The following is a 19,601-nucleotide window of genomic DNA, read 5'->3' on the forward strand; positions in this document are numbered from 1 at the left end:
GCGCATTTCTCCACCATATTTAAAAAAACTACGCGTGACGATGGAATTGCGTAACTAGGCCTGGGGTGCGGCCTGATCTCAGTAACCAGAATCGAGAGCGCACTGCCCCACCACAGCAAGATTTGGCCAAGCTTGTGTTGCACATGGCCACAACCTTCTATGAACAAATAAATTAACCCTCTGCCGTGAGTCCCCAGCTGCTGCGGAGCAACTGATCACGGCGACGGTCAGATCTGTGACGCAGCGGAGGGTGCTAAGATTCACTGGCTCCGGACTGGCAACGTTTACCGCTAGAACTTAATGCAACGAGACTAGCATAGCAGTGGTGTTCGAGGAACAAGCAGGATGTCATAGGGCTTAGTGAGGTTAGGAGGACATATGAGGTGTATCCAGCACGTGCTGCACTACCGTGGATTCGCTCACAGAGTAGAGCTAGGCGTGGGATTCGTAGTCAATCACGATATAGCTGGCAACATCGGCCTGGAGTTCTATGTTACGTTATTAGCCTGTTATTAGCCTGTAGCCTTATGCCACCCGCAGGGATTCATCTATATTGCTTCCTGCAAATAAAAAGCCAATTCAATTCAATTAGCGACAGGGCGGCAGCAATCGTATTTAGGCTCCGTAAGAGGTAAATGCTGAAAGTGGTGCAGACCGACGGGCCTACATCCAGCCATGATGACCAGATCGCTGAAAGCTCTTGGAATCGGCAATGAACAAAGGAAAACAGCAGCACACAGTATTGATGGGCGACTTCAACGCGAAAATAGGCAAGACGCAGGCCGGAGACCACGTGGTGGGCGGCTATGGAATAGCCTCTAGGATTAGAAGGGGGTAATTGTTAGTTCGCAGAGGAGTTCGCGCAGAGAATTAATTCACAAATCATGAATACCTCTACCCTAAACGAAAAAACAGGAAGTGGACGTCGAAATGCCCCAATGGTGAGACTAAAAATTAAACAGCTCATGCTATGCGCTTACCCTGGCATCGGGCAGGCTGTGGAGGTCTTAGGAGAGGTGCCGTGTAGCGACGATAGAAAGGGAAGGTCTCTAATTAGCTTAGGCGTGACGTGGGAACGGGAGAAGCTAGAGAAGCGAAACCAGATTAACGAGTTAGGGGTAAGAAGGAAAGCAGAGGAATTCGTCATATCGCTTAAGAACAGATATTCGGGCTTAGCTTAGGAAGTTGATCTTGCTGTTCAAACAGTTAATGATAATCTCACAGCTATCATTACGAAGTGTGCAGTAGAAGTAGGTGGTAGTATGGTTTGACAGGATGCCGGCAAGTTACGTGAGGAGACGAAACATCTGATTAAGAAACGCCAAAGCATGAAAGCGCCGTATCCTACAGGCAGAATAGAAACGGCACAGCTATCAGGGCTAAAAAATAAGCGCAAGATAGCCGACGTAATCAAGTTTAATATGGATAGAATCGAGCATGCTCTAAAGAGCGAACTTAGCCCAAAAACGGCGGAGAGGAAACTAGGCGTTGGCGGAAACCAGGTGCATGCGTTAGGAGACAAAGAGGGCAAAATCATTATCAATATGGATAAGATAGTTTAAGTAGCTGATGAGCTCAACACAAATCTATACAGTAGTCAGTGTAATCAGAGTGTTAATGAGACTGGCGGAGTGCAATCGGCTATCTGGAAATTAAAGAAAGAGGCAGTAAATAAAGCCTTAGGAGCAAGGCAAAGGGGGAAAGCAGCTAGTAAGGACTAGGTAGCAGCTGAGATATTGAAGAACGGAGGGAACATTGCTCTGGGAACATTGCTGGAACACTGCTCCGGCGAAGCGGTGGTTCCAGGTTCGAACCCCGGACCAGGACGAATTTTTTTTTAACTACGAAGTTTCTGAGAAAGCTGTAAAGCTTTCGTTTGTAGCTGTATCGCTGCGCTTGAGTGGATGTCCATGAGTAATTCCTCCCTTATTACAAATCTACTCTATCTTGGGGGATTCCCCTAAATATTTGACCAACACAGTTCCCACTCCGAGTTATTGATCAATTCGGTCTCGCCCTATCATACGCCTGCCGTCCCGGTTAGCTCAGTTGGTAGAGCGACTGCTCCAGTGAAGCGGTGGTCCCGGGTTCGAACCCCGGACCAGGACGAACATTACTTTAACTACAAAATTTCTAAGAAAGCTGTATAGCTTTCCTTTGTAGCCTTTGGCTGCGCGTGGGTGGATGTCAAAGAGTAATTACTCCGTTCTTAGAAACTAGCCACCATGTACACGCGACGCCTTACGACGTCGAGCATACCAGAAGCTTGATAGAACGCAAGCATTATTTTAATTCATAAGATAGGAGACTTGAAAGACTTGACAAATTAAACCGATCAGCTTACTGTCTGTTGTTTACGAGGTATTTACTAAAGAAATCGCCAATAGAGTCAGGAAAACTATAGACTTAAATCAACCAAAGACTTTTTTTTTTGGTTTTCATGGGGTTTAACAAGAAGCAACACGGTTTCTGCAGAACGCAAGAGAGAGAGAGAGAGAGAGGGGGGGAAAGGCAGGGATGTTAACCAGAGAGGATTCCGGTTGGCTACCCTGCACAGGGCAAGGGAATGAGGGGAATTAAAGTGGAAAGAGAGAAGTAAAGGGAAATAATCACAGTCTGTCAATCAAGGCAGTCGCTCTCAAAAAGCGAAACAGTGCCTTGTAAGCCTTGATGGCAGTTGACTGTTGTGGCCACGGACCGAGGATCTTGGCCTCTGTGAAAGGGCGAGGGTCCAGGCGGTCCAGAGCACATCGCAGCTTATGTCTTTCGGCTACAAAGGCAGGGCACTCACACAAGATATGGGTGATTGTCTCATCACAGGCGCAGTTCACACAAGAAGGGCTGTCGGCCATCGCGATCCGGAAAGCATACTTATTCGTGAAGGCAACACCGAGCCATAGACGACACAGTAGTGTTGCTTCACGACGCGCTACATTACACGGAAGACGGAGGCGCAGTCCAGGGTCCAATGTCCTGAGGCGACGGTTGCAGAACTCTCCAGAGTTCCACGCTGAAAGTGTGAGCTCCAGCCTCAAGGAACGAAGCCCACACGCTGCGTCAGCTCTCGTTACGGGGATATTAACGGGGATTCCGTCATTGTGCGCAGAACGGGCAGCTTCGTCAGCCTGGTGATTGCCATGAATGCCGCAGTGGCCCGGCAGCCACTGGAAAATTATGTCATGTCCTTTCAGTTTGGCGTCATGGTACAGCTTGCGGATTTCGGCAACGAGTTGTTCGTGTGACCCACGGCGTAGTGCAGTTTGCAGGCCTTGAAGGGCTGCTTTAGAGTCGGTGAAAACTGTCCAGTCATGTGCAGATTCCTGACTAATGAACTGAACTGCAGCCCGTAGGGCAGCTAGTTCTGCACCAGTTGAAGAGGTGAGATAGGTAGTCCTCACCTTCATTAAAATAGACCTGGCCGGTATCACCACAGACCCAGCAGAACTTGTTGAAGTCACTGAGCCATCTGTGTAGACATGTATGCGGTGTTTATGGTTAAAATGCAAATGATGCAGTGTCAGTTGCTTGAGAGCAGGCAGTGATAAATCAGATTTCTTATTGATTCCAGGAATAGATAGGTGCACCCGGGGTTCATGGAGACTCCATATGGGTGAGCATGATCTTGATGGGTGGGCGAACTGCGAAGGAAGATAGGCACGGTGAGCTTGAATTACATTTGCAAATGCAGTATGTGGTCTGAGTACGGGAACAGCTGCAAGATGACTCGGAACTCGCGTGAGGTGCCGAATGTGTGTTCTCATGGTTTCAACAGCAATGTATGAAGTAACAGGATGCTCCCCAGCGACCAGAATAGTGGCTGCCGTTGAGGCACATTTAGGTAGCCCAAGGCAGATTCGTAAAGCTTGCGCTTGAACACTTTGAAATGTCTGAAGGTTTGTCTTTCTGATGTTGTTTAAAATGGGAAAGCTATACCGCATGTATCCCAGGAACAGCGAACGGTACAGTTGAAGCATCGAGCATAGAGATGCACCCCAGGGCTTTCTTCCGAGGAAGGAGAGAATATGAACAATCGCTGTCAGTTTCTTTCGCATGTCGTAAAGATGGGGACTCCACGAGAGGTTCCTATCGATAACAACGCCAAGGAAGCGATGGTTTTTCTCATAGGGAATGACGTTGCCATTAATATATATGGGGTAACTTGTCATTTTTTTTCGCGTGAACGCCACGAGGGAACATTTCTCGGTTGAATTATTTAGGCCCTGCTGACGAAGGTATAACGTCAGTATCGTTGCCGCCTTTTGTAGTCTCGCACGAACTTGGGGACGGGTCACGCTTGATGCCCAAATACAGATATCATCGGCGTATATTGAGATCTGGACTGATTGTGGCAATGAGTCAACCAGGCCGATGAGAGCTATGTTGAAAAGAGTTGGGCTCAGCACTCCACCCTGCGGGACTCCGCGCGAATTTAGATGCGAAGAGGTTGGTCCGTCTTCAGTCTGGACAAAACACGACCTCCCTGACAAAAACGCAAGAGAGTGGCAGTTAAACACGGGGGTGTTCGGTTCGGAACGGCCACGTAGTACGCTCTTACCTGGAAACAGCGCACCGGCCGCTAGTCACCCCTTTTGGAGTCATCTCGGACACTTACAAGATTATTCTGCCTCATCTTTTAGTTGAGAACGCCGTAGATGTAGAGGCCAAGCGAAAACTCCTCATTTGATGATCGCGCCTTCTTGAGGAGGCTCTTGATTATTTATACGCCTTCCTCTGCGAGTTCATTCGATTTCGGATAATAGTTGCTGGAAACGACATTGCCATGTAGTGGTTACTGCAGTCCGGCGAGCAGGAAAAGAGCGAGAATGGCTTGTAAACAAGTCTTTACTTTGGCTACCTTGAGCCCGCAAAGAACTTAATGAGTAGGCAGCAGCGTAGCCGCAAGCGTGCTCGAAGGTCATCGAACCGAACGCCCGCCGCTCTCGGCCTTGCTGAATTTAAAGCTGATAGCGAAGTTTCGAGGTAAAGCGTGCGAAGTTAATAGAACATTCTAGAACAACGTAGAAGCGGCTCCGCCTGGATGCGGGATCTGTCGAGATAAATCTAGCCACTTCTTGCATCACAAACAAAGCGATAAAGCGGCGGGCCGGCAGCTTTAAGGAAAAAAAAAAAAACACTCCAAAGATTCGCGGCGTTACTCCCCTCTAGAAGAAGCAACGACCAGATGCCTTGGAACAAATGGAGACTACAAACAAATAAAACGAATTAGGAAAATAAACACCGAGTGTGGAAACAGCGTCTTTTAGAGCGCATAATAGGGCTTTAGACGGACGACAGTGACAACGTCTGGTAGTACACGGCGTCGCTGGCATGCAGTCATTTTGTCAGGGACGACTTCATAGTCCAGTTCGCCTAGGCGAGAAAAACCTTGCACGGGGAGAAATAGCGGCGCTAAACCTTTTCACTTAATCCGCGGCGGCGAATGGGCATCTAAACCCAAACTCCGTCTCCTGGCTTGTATTGTACCTATTGTACTTTGCGCCTTCGCAGCTTGTAGCGTCTGGTGTCGGTCCGCTGCTGCACTTTGATCCGTAATCGAGCAATACTTCGAGCTTCTTGTGCGCGCTGAAGGTAGGCGGCTATGTCGACTTTATCTTTTTCGATAGCGTTGGGAAGCATGGCGTCTAGCGTGCTCGTGGCCTTGCTGCCATGGACGAGCCTAAAAGGCGTCATCTGGGTGGTATCCTGCATTGTGGTGTTGTAGGCAAAGACGATGTAAGGCAGGATGATGTCGCAGGGGTTGTGTTCGGCATCGACATAGATGGCGAGCACATCGGAGATGGTTTTGTTCAGGCGCTCGGTCAATCCGTTGGTCTGCGGGTGGTATGCAGTTGTCGTCCGGTGGCTGGTTTGGCTGTAATGACGGATGGCTTGCGTCAGGTCCGCCTTGAATGTTGTTCCTTTTTCCGTTAAGAGCACATCGGGGGCGCCGTGTCGCGGAAGATTGCACTCCACGAAAAATTTGGCGGCTTCTGCTGCTGTTCCATTCGGTAGGGCTTTTGCCTCGGTGTAGCGGGTCAAGTGGTCGGTCGCTATAATGATTCACTTATTTTCAGACGTTGACTTCGAGAAAGGGCCAAGCAAGCAGATGTCGATCTCCTGAAAGGGCCTTGAGGGGGGTTCAGTGGGGTTCACATATCCTGCTGCTCGGATGGGAGGGGTCTTTCGCCGTTGAGATATCACGGCATATTTTCGCATAATGTGCCACCTTCGCAGACAGTCGTGGCTAGTAATGCTCGTCTTGAATGCGGCGGACGGTGCGAGAAAAGCCGAGGTGTCCAGCTGTCCGTTCGTCGTGTGAAGCCTGTAGGACTTCTTCACGGAGACTTGCAGGCTTAACAAGAAGAAAGGCTGCAAAGTTCTTCACGAGGACATTATTTTGTACACAGAACGAAGACAATCCTCGCTTGAACGAGGCGGGAGGTGACGAAACCTTGCCTTCCAATATCTCGATCAGGCGTTTTAAGTCACGATCCGGGCGTTGTTGCTGTACAAAAGAGCTTGAGTAAATGGGTCCCAGGAAGGCGTCCTCATCGTCGTCCGACGGCGGTGCATCTACACTGGCTCGTGACTGGCAGGTGGCGTCAGAGAGCTTGCGTCCGGACTTGTAAACGACGGTGACGTCAAACCCCTGGAGCCGTAAGCTCCATCGAGCGAGGCGGCAAGACGGGTCCTTTAAACTGGCAAGCCAGCACAATGCGTGATGATCTCTGACCGCCTTGAACGGTCGTCCGTACAGGTAGGGGCGGAATTTCGACGTAGCCCAGATGATGTCAAGGCACTCCTTCTCAGTTGTCGAATAGTGAGCCTCGGTCTTGGACAGGGAACGGCTAGCATATGCGATTGCCTTCTCCAGTCCGTCAGTTTTTTGAACGAGGACAGTGCCTAGGCCCACGCTCCTTGCGTCGGTAAGAATTTCAGTCTCGGCGTTTTCATGAAAGTGCGCGAGGATCGTTGGGTCTGTAAACGACGCTGAAGTTCCTTGAAGGCTTCTGCTTGCGGCGCTTCCCACTTATTTAAATGGCACGTCTGCCTTTGTCAGGTATGCCAGAGGCTCGGCGATGCGCGAAAAGGTCTTGAGAAATCGTCGGTGATACGTGCAGAACGAGGAATCTGCGCACAGCTTTCTTATCATCCAGCGGTAGAAGTAGTGCGACAGCACGTGTTTTCTGCGGGTCTGGGCGTACTGCCTCCTCGCTTATGATGTGGCCTAGAAACATCAGCTCTTCAATTTCAAAACATGATTTCCAATGACTTGTTGGAGGTCATGAGACGAAAAATCTGCCATTGCCAGCTTGAGGGTGCCTGATGCCCGTACAAGGTAGCAGCATTTAGGCAACTCAAAATTATGAACACATGTGCACAGTAACACGGTCACACAAATTGACTAATCGAAAGACATTGTTAATACACTTCAGCAAGAAAGGATACAGTACGAAAAACTGAAGGGCAATGAAAATGCGGTGAATATCATTAGCTGCAGAAAAACTGGGATGACAAAAATTTCACGCGTCTGTTTTCTCTTCCATGTGCTTAAGTCATAATTTTCTGAGAGGAATTTGGTAAGCAACCATGGCAAGTTGTGCGTGTCACTGTAGCGTATAATTTGTACGTCTGCGTGGTATCAGCCATGTCCCAGATCCACGGGTGCGGCAATCACTTTTCTGTTTCTGCAACTGCGAAAGGAATTTAATGAAGCTTTTCCCCATCCATCAGAAAATAAATATGAGTACAGCAGACGAAACTCGTAAGCATTTTAGACGCTTATTTTGCTATATCGTGTGAACGGTGGTGGAGATAAATGTAAATGGGATACATCTGCAATGCGACGAAGTGCTTTCTCTTGAAGAAGAAGCAGTGCTTGAATATTTGATTGCGTGGTTGTGGCTCAAACCAGTGTGCAGTCATTTATGTGAGAGGTAAACAACGGGTGTTAAATTTGAAGTTTTGCTTTGCCTGGAAGAAAACGACGGCACTGTGCTAGTGCGCCGACTGATATAGAGATTGTCATTCATAATAATTGAATGCGATGATTCATAGGAAAAGTGGCACTTATTTACACTCGCCGTCAAAAGTAAATGGAACGTGACTTTGTCAAAAATTTAATTTCTTTAAATCTAAAGCATAATGAGCCATTCTTGTTGGCGCACAGTGCAATTCGCAAAATCACAATTAGGCTGCACATATGTATTCAAGGATGAATGAATGGGGGGGCCAATGATCAAAATTTTTTCGTGAATATTGTCTTCCATTTACTTTTGACGGCGCCTGTACTTTCAAGGTTAGGCTGGGTGACTTGATCGCGTCTAATACTGTTCGAAGGTTTTTTAGGGGCTCTTGAAAGTTCGAGGCAAAGAGAACGACGTCATCTAAATATACCAGACAAGACTGTCACTTCAGTTCTGCCAGCACTGTGTCCATAACTCAGTGAAACGTCCTTGGTGCGGAACAGAGACCTTATTTGCTTTGTGTTTCGAATTTTCTTTCAGTGTTTTATTTTGTATATTCATTTTGCACTGTACTGCCCCTCCTGCTAGGGCCCAGAAGGGCCTGCAGTATTCTGTAAATAATAAATAATAAAAATGGCATCACCTAGAACTCGAAGAGGCCATCAGGAGTGAAGAACGCGGTCTTTTTGAGATCTCTCTTATCCACCTCAATTTGCCAGTAGCCTCTATTGAGGTCCACCGATGAGAAATATTCGCGTTGCAGAGCCGACCCAGTGTGCCATCGATGCGGGGAAGGGGGCTAGACGTCCTAACATGTTGAGTTGCCCAAGCGGTGGTAATAAACGCAGAATCGAGGTTCGCTGTCTTTCTTTCTCGCTAGAACAACCGGTGCCGGTGAGGGGCTCTTTGAAGACTGGATGGCGTCGTCGTGAAGCATTTCTTCTGCTTGGTCCCGGTTGGCTTGTTGTTCTCGCGGCGACACGCGGTAGGGGCTTTGGCGGCGTGGTCGGACGTGCTGGTCGGTTATAATGCTATGCTTGGCAATGTGCGTTTGTCTGACCTTCGGAGATTACGAGAAACAATCGCTGTAGGTTCGAAGCAGATTTCGGTTCTCGTATTGTCTTTTCCGGGGCAGGGCTGGGTTGATGCCGAAAGTTTACGTGTTTTCTTGGTCTGGCGAATCTTCTGCGGATGGATCGGAGAGGGCGAAGAAGTCTCGTACATTGGATATTTCGTCGAAGAAAGCAATCGCCGTTCCTGTGTTAACGTGCCAGTATTCTTCTTTTAAGTTAGTCAGCGTTACTACGGCTTGGCCTTTGCGGAAATGTGCGATGCCTCTTGCGATGCCGATTCCTCGGTCGAGAAGCATGTTCACCTCGATGATGGCTTCAGCATTATTCACGTACTTCGCGCCTACGGCGACGAAGACGCTTCAGTGGGGTGGGTCACTCACTCGTTCCTCCAGGACACTAAGCGCGACGGGATGTTCCGGAGTTCCCGACCAAGGGATGGCCTCATCCGTCGAAAGCGTGGTCAGCATGGATCGCGGGTCCATGATCGCCTGATGCTCATTAAGGTAATCCATGCACAAGATGACTTCGCGAGAACATTCCCGTAGCACAACGAACGTCGCGGATAGGTATGTCCCTTCACAGTCACTCGCGCTGTGCATCGTCCTGATGGCGTAATGAGGTGGGCCCCGGCGATGCGAATTTGTGGGCCGTCCCAAGCGGTTGTTACTTTCCTTAGCTGCGCAGCGAATGTTCCATTCATTACCTAATAATCGGCTCCTGTATTGACTAGAGCGGTAACATTACAGCCGTCGATAACCACTTCTAAGTCGGATGTCTTGGCTCTGGCGTTGTACGTTGTCCTGGGCGTTGGGTCACGGCTTTGTCAGGTATGTGAATCATGGGTGGGGTGTGTAGTCAAAGCTTCTCTGGATGGCGGTGTCGTTTTAAAGGAGTTTCGCGTCTTGGTCGAGGTTGTCATTGTATGCGGCATCGGCGTATCGGGGGCCGCGTCTTCATGCAGTGTGGTCGTTGGAGGATCTTCTGCGTTTCGCTCGTGAGCAACCTCACCTCGAAAGGCTGCTTTGTTTGGTTTCCCCTGCGAGGGCTAGGGGACCTACCTCGGACAGCCGTGGTGTAGCTGCCGCCCGGTGATGCAAAACGTGTGGTGCACGGCGACGGGGAGCGGGAGAGACGGCTTGACGACATGTACTCCCCTCTGCGCAGGTAGTCGACGATTGCGCTTGACCGCTGGCCGGGGAGAGGTCGTGAGGCGTCGATGGCAATACCCCGCAGGCCTATGCGTTGTACGGGCAGTGGCTAAGTACGTATGTCCCCGGCGTGGCCACAATGGAAACATAGTTGGCGGTTGGCGCACCACTCATCCATTCCACTCATCATTCCACTCATTCTTCCACTCATCGCATTTCCAAGAGCTGCTGCGTCGCTGGTAAGGTGGGCGTGCGGGAGCTAGGGCCCGTCGTGCTTGTAGACCTGGTGCCCGTCGAAGAGGGCGTGGCGGGTCTCGTCGGGGTGGAGCACTACGTGGTGCGAGGGCATAGGTCATAGCTTCAGCTTCCGTTATCGTCGTCGGTGACGGGGAGCCAAGTGCATGCTGTACTTCACGGATAATGTGCGTGAGCGACGCCACCTTAGTCTACTGCGTCTGCTGTTTTGGGGATGGCAGCAGCCGGCGTAGTTGTTTGCGAACAATTTCGCGAATCAGATCTTGCACGTTATCTCCGCTTGCAGGCGTATCATCTGGGGGGCTCGCCATCAGCACTTGAAGTAGTAGGTTGTAGTGACCGGTCTTGGCGTCAAGGGTCTTTTGAATTGTAGAAGCTTCAACTAAGAACTCGGCGACGGTTTTATGCGAAGCATACTACTTTAGCTACCACTTCAGCCCTTCACCGTGGTTATGCGCCTCCAAATCACATGATACATGACGTCACACCACGTGACACGATGACGTCACGACAGCGGAGAAACGGGGGCCCACCTCGCGCCGTCGCTGTGGTTGTGCGCCTCCAAATTACGCGACACGATGATGCTTCGCATTCTCCAGGCTTAACCAAGTTAAGCCTCAGCCATTTTTTGGACGATCCTGGATCTGGCCAACCAACAGTTGCTCCTTTACGCCACGCATCAGGAAGGTAAGCTTCTTTTCTTCGGGCATGTCAGGGTTGGAGCGTCTGAAAAGGAGATTCATTTCTTCCACATACGTAGTCACTGTTTTGTTTGGGGGTTGAATTCGTGACTGCAGCAGGACCTCCACTCAATCTTTCCGTACGAAACTAGTGAAGATACCCAGAAGCTCTTTCTTGAAGGTCGCCCACGTCGTGAGGGAAGATTCGTGGCTTTCAAACCCCATTCTAGCAGGGTCGTCCATTGCAAAATAAACGTTTCGTAGCTTGGCGCTGTCGTCCGAGATGTTCAGGGCTGCCACACGATCGTACACGTCCAGCCAGTCTTCTACATGTTCGTGTGGTTCTCCATGGAAAGTCGGTGACTCACGGGCTGGCGACTCATGATGGGCGTTGCGCGTGCAGCACCAGGTTCCACCGTGGAAGGCATAGCAAGATAGCAGGTCAATGCCTCCACCAGATGCCACATAGTGGTGACTGCAGTCCACAGTGCAGGAAGACGCGAAAAATGGCTTCTAAACAAAACACTTTATTTGGGCTGACTTGCGCCAGCACAGAACTCAATGAGTCAGCGGCGGCGTAGCCAATAGCGTGCTCGACGGTCGGCTAACCGAATGCCCGCCGCTCTCGGCCGTGCTGCATTTAAAGCTGATAGCGAACTTTCGAGACGCGCAAAGCTGTTAGAGCATTCTGGAACAACGTAGAATGAGCTCCGCCTGGATGCGATCAGTTGAGATAAGTCTGATCGCTTCTTTCATCATAAAGTGATAAAGCAGCGCGCCGGCAGCTTTGAAGAACAAACAAACAAACATTAAAAAGATTCACGGCAATACGCTAAAGGTAAACATCACTCTCTGGAATCTATAATTACTGAGCTGTATATTGGGTACCTCCGCCAGTGCAGAATTCATGAGGGATGCTATAACGTGCAAATTTTCGAGACAGTTTATGAACTAAGTAGTCGTGGTGCTGTGCAGCGCCTCAACCTCCGTACAGTTCGAGTAGGCATCGTACACGACTAGGAAATGCTTCCCAACCTGGTCGCACACGCCAACCCTAACCCTGTACCAGGGGCGACTGGACGTGTGATGTAGGAGTAGGGGCTCAGAAGGTTGTTTGTATGCATGTATTTGACAGGTCGGGCGCCACTCAGCCATTTCTTTTATGTACTTTCACAGGTGAGCTCTTGCCATTTTCGTCTGCTCTAGATGTGCTTTTGTCGAACTTTTCTCGTCTGTTTCGTAGCTGTAACCGTTTCATGCGTACTTGGCTTCATGTTATCGGGGATATTTAAGTAAGCCGCAGGGCACACACTTGCAGTCCCAGGGTGTGAGAAAAAGGCCCACGATTTGCCTTATTTATAGTTAGTTCCGTGCAGCCGACTGTCACCAACGTTATCTTGATACCGGGCTCTTAGGAGCAACCACGTGCCTTTTACTGGCCGCAAGGCTAATTTAAAACCAACTGTGTTGCCTAACAGCTCTGAGCACAACATTAATAGATTTTCCAGCACCGTGAAGCCAATTTAAGGATCCCTTCGCAACTGAAAGTGTAGAAACTGAACCACGTGTGTGTGCGCCGCCTTGACGGTGCCTTAACTGAATTCGGTGAGCAGTAGTTATTGCCGTTCTACATACACATGACCGTCAATGTAATTTTAAACTCATTTCGCTGCTTCTCTCTCGTCACACTTTGAGCATAGAAAAGCAGCTAGCTGCTTGGTATCAGGCGGGCGTAACCGCACTCTGAGGCGCGGAGGCTTGGCGCGAGCATTTTCTGGCATAGTTATATCGTACTGCATTTAAGTGAAAGGAATCTTGGCGTATTGACGTTTGGAGTATATGGTATTCATTTGTTTGCAGTTGTATAACGTGCACGCTGCATCATGTCCAGGTGCAAAATGTGGATGCTGTTCTTCCACAACCTCAGCCTGGAGAAGACGCCGTGCCAGCGGCGAGACCTGAGGCTTTGTTCCAAGCACTTCGAACCGTCTGCGTTTCTGCGGCCAGGATGGCTGCGTCACGATGCTGTGCCTACTCGATGAAGGACTGGTTGTATTGAACGTTATTTCACTTCACTGTAAACTGCACTTCATGTATGTTTTCGTTTGATTAGAATTGCTTCAAATTACTCCGGTTGGCTACAAGAAGCAGGTCTCGGGGTTGTGCGCCGGCCTTATGTATGGTGTAATGCTCTAGCATTGAGCAAGTTTGTTGATGCTAAAACTTTTTAATGTTGTCATGCAGGTGTTAACATGGCTGCTATATTCATTAAGTTGAAGAAATGAAAAGTGAAGAGTAGTGTCAGTGCTCTAAGCCCTATGCGTATATTGGTGCGCCTATTTGATGTCATTTTTACCTCAATTGCAGTTGTCATAGCATGTTTTCTGTACATTTTAATCTTCCAACTGGCAACACTTGTAGCACTTCAGGGCTTTATCCTGTCTGCACTGTGCCCATTGACATAATTAGCCACCTTAAACAGTGTTACTCTTTGTGCTGTCAGTGACATGCTTTTTTGTTGGTGTGCTTCATCATTGTATTTGCTTGGTTGATGCAATAAACCATAAGTATGAAAACGATTCTTGCCGTACACTATATTGTGAACTGTGCACGTGAGCCAGTGCGTTGTGGATCATACCTTGCTATACTCAGAGGCCAAGTACTTGTATAGGTACTTGCACCAGTATTTGCGCTGCGAATTGTGCATGCCTAGTCTGTGTCTGGAAGGGTTGCTGCCTTTCTACGCTGCCTTCTTCGCCAGAAACTTTCATTGGATTTCAAATTGCTCATAAATAAGATTAAGACTAGCAGGAACTCGAGCACATTTGACTGGAAAAGGTTGGGGAGCGTTGAAAGGCAACAACCTCCAAGGGACGCGGTCTCGAAAATGCGGATTCTACAGAAAGACTGATTTATAATTCGCGCGAAAAGCATACGTATGTGTGACGTCATTAACGTCACTCGTACGTAGGGGGCTCCCAAAATCCAGGGGCACTGGGGTGCCCATGAGCCGCCATTTTTGGACTAATGGGCGTCTATGGAGTCTTCGCTACCATGGTATACCTACCTTAGATGGTGCGGCGAGCGATGACTAAGTCGCCGGGTCGAAAGGAGGGAAGTGGTGGAGCGGCCATATTGACCGCTTGCTCACGCGCACGACCCGTGAGAACGTTGCGCTGGGCGTGGAGGCGGGCGCGACAAAGCCGTTCGGCAGGGTCTGGTGGGGATGCAGTAGTGTGGGACAGTCCCAACAGTGCGTCGATGGGGATGGAGGGCGTCCTGCCATAGACGACAGAGAACGGCGTCGTATGCGTAGTTTCCTGCGCCGCAGTGTTGACGGCGAAAGTCGCAGCAAGAACAAAACTGTCACAGTTTCTGTTTGACGGAGCTACGTAGTAGGACGCAAGTACATCCGTGAGGTACGGTTGACGCGCTCCACGAGGCCATCGCTGTGCAGATGGTTGACGGACGTAGTGGAATTCTCAACGCCGAAAGAGCGAAGTGCTCGCACAAACTCATGCGACATGAAGCAGCTGCCATAGTCCATGATGAGGCGACGGGGCAAATCGTGCCGGAGCACGAGATGCCGTTCTGCAAACAAGACGGCATGAGCAGACGACATCAGGGACGGGCACTGCTTCGACCCACTTGCAGTAGTCGATGGCTACCAGCACGTAGCGGTTGCCGGCGCGTGTCTTTGGAAACGGGCCCAAACGGTCGAGTACAACCAGCTCGAAAGGTGAACATGGTGGCGAAAAAGCCTGCAGGGGTGGCCTGGGAACTCGTGTAGACGGCTTCCTGTACTGGCACGTCTGGCAGGATGCCACGTGTTCCTTGACGTCCCTAAACATGCTAGGCCACCAAAAGCGCTCCAACATTCGCGCATAGCTCTTGCCGCGGCCAATGTCAACCGCCGTGGGAGCGTCATGTAAACCGCGCAAGATCTGCGATCGCAGCGTTTCCGGCACCACTGGCAACCACAAAAGAGGTCGGCCACGGAGCCGCTTGACACGACATACAAAGGCATTCTCCACCCTATAGATCCGGCCCACTTGCAGTGGCGTAGGCCGGCAGCGGTGCTGAGGGAGCGAATTATGGCAGCAATGTCGGGTTCTTGCATGTGCGCAGTCTTTAGGTCAGTCAAGGCAGACAGGAAATCAGCATCGCGATGGGCAGAGCCGCGCCGATGCACTATCGTAAAATCGTACTCTTGAAGTTGGAGGGACCAGCGTGCAACCTTTGCATTCAAATGATTGACAGACTGCAGCCAAGTGAGGGCGCTGTTGTCCGTGACGATGGTAAAGTGTCAGGCGTACTTTTTGACGGCCCAGACGACGCGAAGCACTCGGGTTTCGTAGAATGCCGGCGGCGCTCAGCGTCAGAGCCGGCGGCCGGCACAAGCAAGGAACCTCTGGTCGCCAGACTCGTCTTCCTGCAAGAGGACTGTGCCGAGTCCATCTTGGCTGGCACACGCGTGGAGTACGGTTGGGGTCAATTCATCGAAATGGGTCAATGTAGGAGGTTCGAGGAGGGCATGCTTGACGTCCAAACCTTTATTAAGCTAGCGAGTTTGGACCGTTCAAAATCTCAGGGCCAACGCACAGCCCTCACATAACGCGCATGCGTCCAGACAACGTTGGGCCATGGCACTGGCGCCCCGGTTCACACAGCAAAGTTGCGTGTCCGGGTCCTGCGACACAAGGAGGGCCTCCCATTACTTCCATGTTCCATGTTCCAGAGGACGTGGTCAAGGGCAGCGTGTGATCCTCCGCAGAGTGTGCACTCTAGGGAACGGGGCGTAAGTAGGATAGAAGCTGGGGGATAGGAAGAGTTTGGGTCTGGAGTCGCCTCCAGAGGATTTGTTGGGAGTGGGATAGGTGGGGGTGGGGAGGGGCTAGAGTCGACGGGCAAGGCCCGCTTGTGGAGCCCGTTCTCAGAACGCGTGGGCCCGCACTCCCGAGAAATCCTTGCTGGGGTCGCCGTTTGCCCGGCAAACAATTCCTCGGGCTATGATATCGCTGCCTCATTTCCGCGATCGCCAGAGTGATCTAGCGCCCACACGAGCTCAATACGCCTGTCAGAATTTAGAGTGCGCATTTTGCGCTTGGCTCGCCTCTTTGAAGGCCTTGCTGTCGAGCACCGCAGTTGCCTTGCTCTCAGCCCCGGTGAAAGGTGCACTTCTTAGTTTCAACACCGGATCGACACCGCCGGTTGCGGCCCCATTCGTCGCCATCCTCGTGGGGTAGCGCCAGCCGAACGACGGGTCATCCAGCAGCACGTGCACGATATGCTCGACCAGGGCATCATTTCCCCGTCTTTTAGTCCTTGGTCCTCCCCTGTCGTCCTCGTACGCAAGAAGGATGGAACATTCCGTTTCTGTGTCGATTATCGCAAGCTAAACGCTGTTACCCACCTCGATGTGTATCCGCTGCCTCGCCTCGACGGCGCGCTGGACCGCCTGAAGTGGGCCCGCTATTTGTCCACCTTATATCTGCTGTCGGGCTACTGGCCGGTGCCCGTTCACACTGAGGACGCCGAAAAGACTGCGTTTTTGATGCCCGACGGCCTCTACTGGTTTAACCGCATGCCCTTCGGTCTCTCCAGTGCTCCGGCCACTTTTCAGCGCCTCATGGAGCATGTTTTGGGCCATATGAAGTGGACGATGGCGTTGGTCTACCTAGACGACGTAATTGTCTACGCGGCTACGTTTGACGAAGAAAGCGCCGCCTCAGACTTGCCCTCGAGGCCCGTAACTTTGCTGAGCTCCGCTTGAAACCGAAAAAATGTTTCTTCGGTATCGCGGAAGTGACGTACTCGGAAGTTTTGCATCCGGTCATCTTTCGCATTGACAGTCAGAGGTGTAGCGATCAAATAACGGCCACCTTTATTTTATGGGACACTGGTTTCGCCCTATATCAGCTCGCAGCTCTGCTACCTCACCGTAATTGACAACACTGCAATGCCCTTCGAATATAGAACTGCGTAGGAGACAGCCAGTGATGGACACGTGTGACGTGCATGGTAGGTCGCCGCACGTACGCTTTAATCGCGGCGGTATCGCGTGGTAATCTGTGATGCTTTTTTTTCAGAGCACTTCTATAACACCTGGAAAACATAAAACCGCCCACATGGACAAAGGATTAATGATAAGGGTAGAAACTACACAAGCTGTGTCGCAACTAACCTTTAATGTGAAAGGAGGTATATATATATATATATATATATATATATATATATATATATATATATATATATATATATATATATATATATATATATATATATATATATATATATACAGAGAAAATCCACGGAAGGCATATAGGGCGTGAGTAAGCACATCCCGCGAAAAGAAAATGGCTGTGGTTGAACTCTGGTTGGCCTAAATGAATGCGAAAGCACGTCGCTTCTTTCTTGTCTCCGTATGTCTTCTTGCTCTCTCCAGACTGTTCAGCCGAGCCGAAGCGCACCGGTATATACCCCGAGGCATCACTTCCTCTTCCGGAGTGAACGCTGGCGAGAGGGAGGAACTAGCACGCTACTAGGCGAGGGGGCGGAGCGAGAGCGCGCTGTCGCGTTGCTGGGCAACAGCGCCATCTGCTAGCTGCGGCGGCGGCTCAAGGTCAGCGTAGCTACGACGCGACGGCGGCCACCCGAGGTCTCGCATTGGATGTCGGAGTGTTGTTTTCGCAACAAAAACTACGTCCAACTAGCCCAAACAACAATTCTTCTGCAGCTTCTATGGATGGAAAACATAAGCGACTTTGCACCGTTCAAGGTCTAAGGGCCATCGCACAGCCCTCAAATCACGCGCATGTGTCCAGGCCACGTAGGGCCATGGCACTGACATTCCGGTTCACACAACGAAGTTGTATGTCCGGGTCCTGCGACGCAAGGAGGGCCTACCATTGCTCCCATGTTCCGATGGCGGGCTGTCCGTGCGGGGGAGGAAGATCGGCAGGACAGCCGAGAAGGATGTGGTCCGGGGCGGCGTGCGATTCACTGCAGAGAGTGCACTCCGGGGACCCGCAGTGGAAGTAGGATAAGGCTGAGGAAGAGTTCGGGTCTGGAGGCGACTCCAAAGGACTTGTTGAGATAGGCAGGGGAGGGGAGGGGGTAGTGCCGATGGGCAAGACATGTAAGTTCTGGGAACATGTGTGCCCGCTCAGTCGAGAAATCCAGGCCGGAGTCACTGTTTGACCGGGAAATAAGTCCTCGGGCTATGTTATCGGCGGCCTCATTTACGGAATTGCCAGAGTGAGCCGGCTCCCACACGAGCTTAATGCGCCTATCGCAATTTAGGGTGCACATTCTGAATATCTGCCACGCAGGGGAATGGACGGATCCGGGGGCGAAATTCTAAGAACGAAAAACTGCCACATGACATGAGAGGCTTCTTCGAAGACAGGAACAGCCTGCTAGGTGAAGATATTTTAACGTCGCTCTGGAGAGCACTGTTCATTAGAAATACATCGATTTGGAGTGAACTAACAAAGTGCTAATCGAGCTCACATGAGACCAGTCCAGTGTGCGGAAACAAGCCGTGCGTCAGCAGAGAAGAGATACTGCCTAGCCGTCTTATGACAACGCTAGTTACCCGTGTTATCCTGCCTATCATCGTTCTTTCCTTATGGTTGGTTCTGTGGAAGCAGCAGGCCCGCGTAACAGTGGCACGTAGCCTGCAGCCCGTTAGCTATAACTGTTTTAAGGTGCTACACTCTGCGACAGCTTGGCGGACACATAAAAACGTCTTGATGTGTATAATTAACTGGGTACATTGCTTTGCTTTGCGCTTGCCATGCCCGTTCAGGTTGTAAACTGGGGCCTTCGAGCTCAGATGAATCCAGCTGCCATCTCGACATCACATGTAACTCCGCGCCCGGCTGCCATTAGAAATCCGCCCAACAAGCACATCATACCTGCACGCTGTTTGTCTATCCCGAAGATGGCAAAATTTGAAAAACACAGCTCTTGCAGAGGAGTACGCACCGAACATGTACACGTAGGTTGTGTTGCGTCGCAGCGGGGCAAAGCTTCGCTCGTCCAGGGTGCTGATCCGGTTGCGCCCAATGTTGAGGAACTCGAGCATTGGCATCTCCTCGCCCAGGTCTACCGGTATCTCAGTAAGGGCATTCCTCCTGCAAAGGAAAATTTTGCGATCCACACTGAACCCCTGAAGCAAGGGCACAAGACGAGAATAGCTCAGTTGTAGCATCAGCGAGAGCCATCATTGGTCCCGATTGGAAACTGGAAGAATTATTTAAATTAGCCTTAAGCACATATTAAAAAAATTGCGATGAATACGTCACTTCCTAATGCCAAATTTGAGCGCAGCACATCAGCTCTTCCAGCTTTTCGATAGACTGAGGCAAAGAATTCGAACAAGACATGCGTGTACAATTACAGACAACTTGCTATTTTTCACACATATTCCTTCCTCAAGAAACACTCCGCTAACAGTTTTCGGTTGTCATGAAG

At 50.5% G+C, this 19,601-nt stretch overlaps 1 protein-coding gene, 1 long non-coding RNA gene and 1 other non-coding gene across 3 annotated transcripts in view; 2 read left to right on the forward strand and 1 right to left on the reverse strand.

Annotated features, from left to right (window-relative positions):
* LOC149338269 (uncharacterized) overlaps positions 1 to 13,808 on the forward strand; it is a 90,089-nt gene extending 76,281 nt beyond the window's left edge. Inside the window, exon 3 of the long non-coding RNA XR_016283427.1 lies at positions 13,015 to 13,808. This is a non-coding gene — a long non-coding RNA (uncharacterized LOC149338269). The remainder of the gene's footprint in view (positions 1 to 13,014) is intronic.
* Positions 1 to 19,601, reverse strand: part of LOC149338273 (toll-like receptor 2) — a 68,633-nt gene that overhangs the window by 3,281 nt on the left and 45,751 nt on the right. Inside the window, exon 2 of the mRNA XM_089547586.1 lies at positions 19,113 to 19,261. Coding sequence (XP_089403712.1) covers positions 19,113 to 19,261 — 149 coding nt within the window. The remainder of the gene's footprint in view (positions 1 to 19,112; positions 19,262 to 19,601) is intronic.
* TRNAT-AGU (transfer RNA threonine (anticodon AGU)) lies at positions 2,035 to 2,108 on the forward strand. Its single transcript has one exon. It is a non-coding gene; the product is annotated as a tRNA-Thr (tRNA).

This window comes from Amblyomma mixtum, chromosome 6 (assembly GCF_055824585.1).
Source record: "Amblyomma mixtum isolate Tamu chromosome 6, ASM5582458v1, whole genome shotgun sequence".
In the NCBI taxonomy this organism is placed as follows: Eukaryota; Metazoa; Arthropoda; class Arachnida; order Ixodida; family Ixodidae; genus Amblyomma; species Amblyomma mixtum.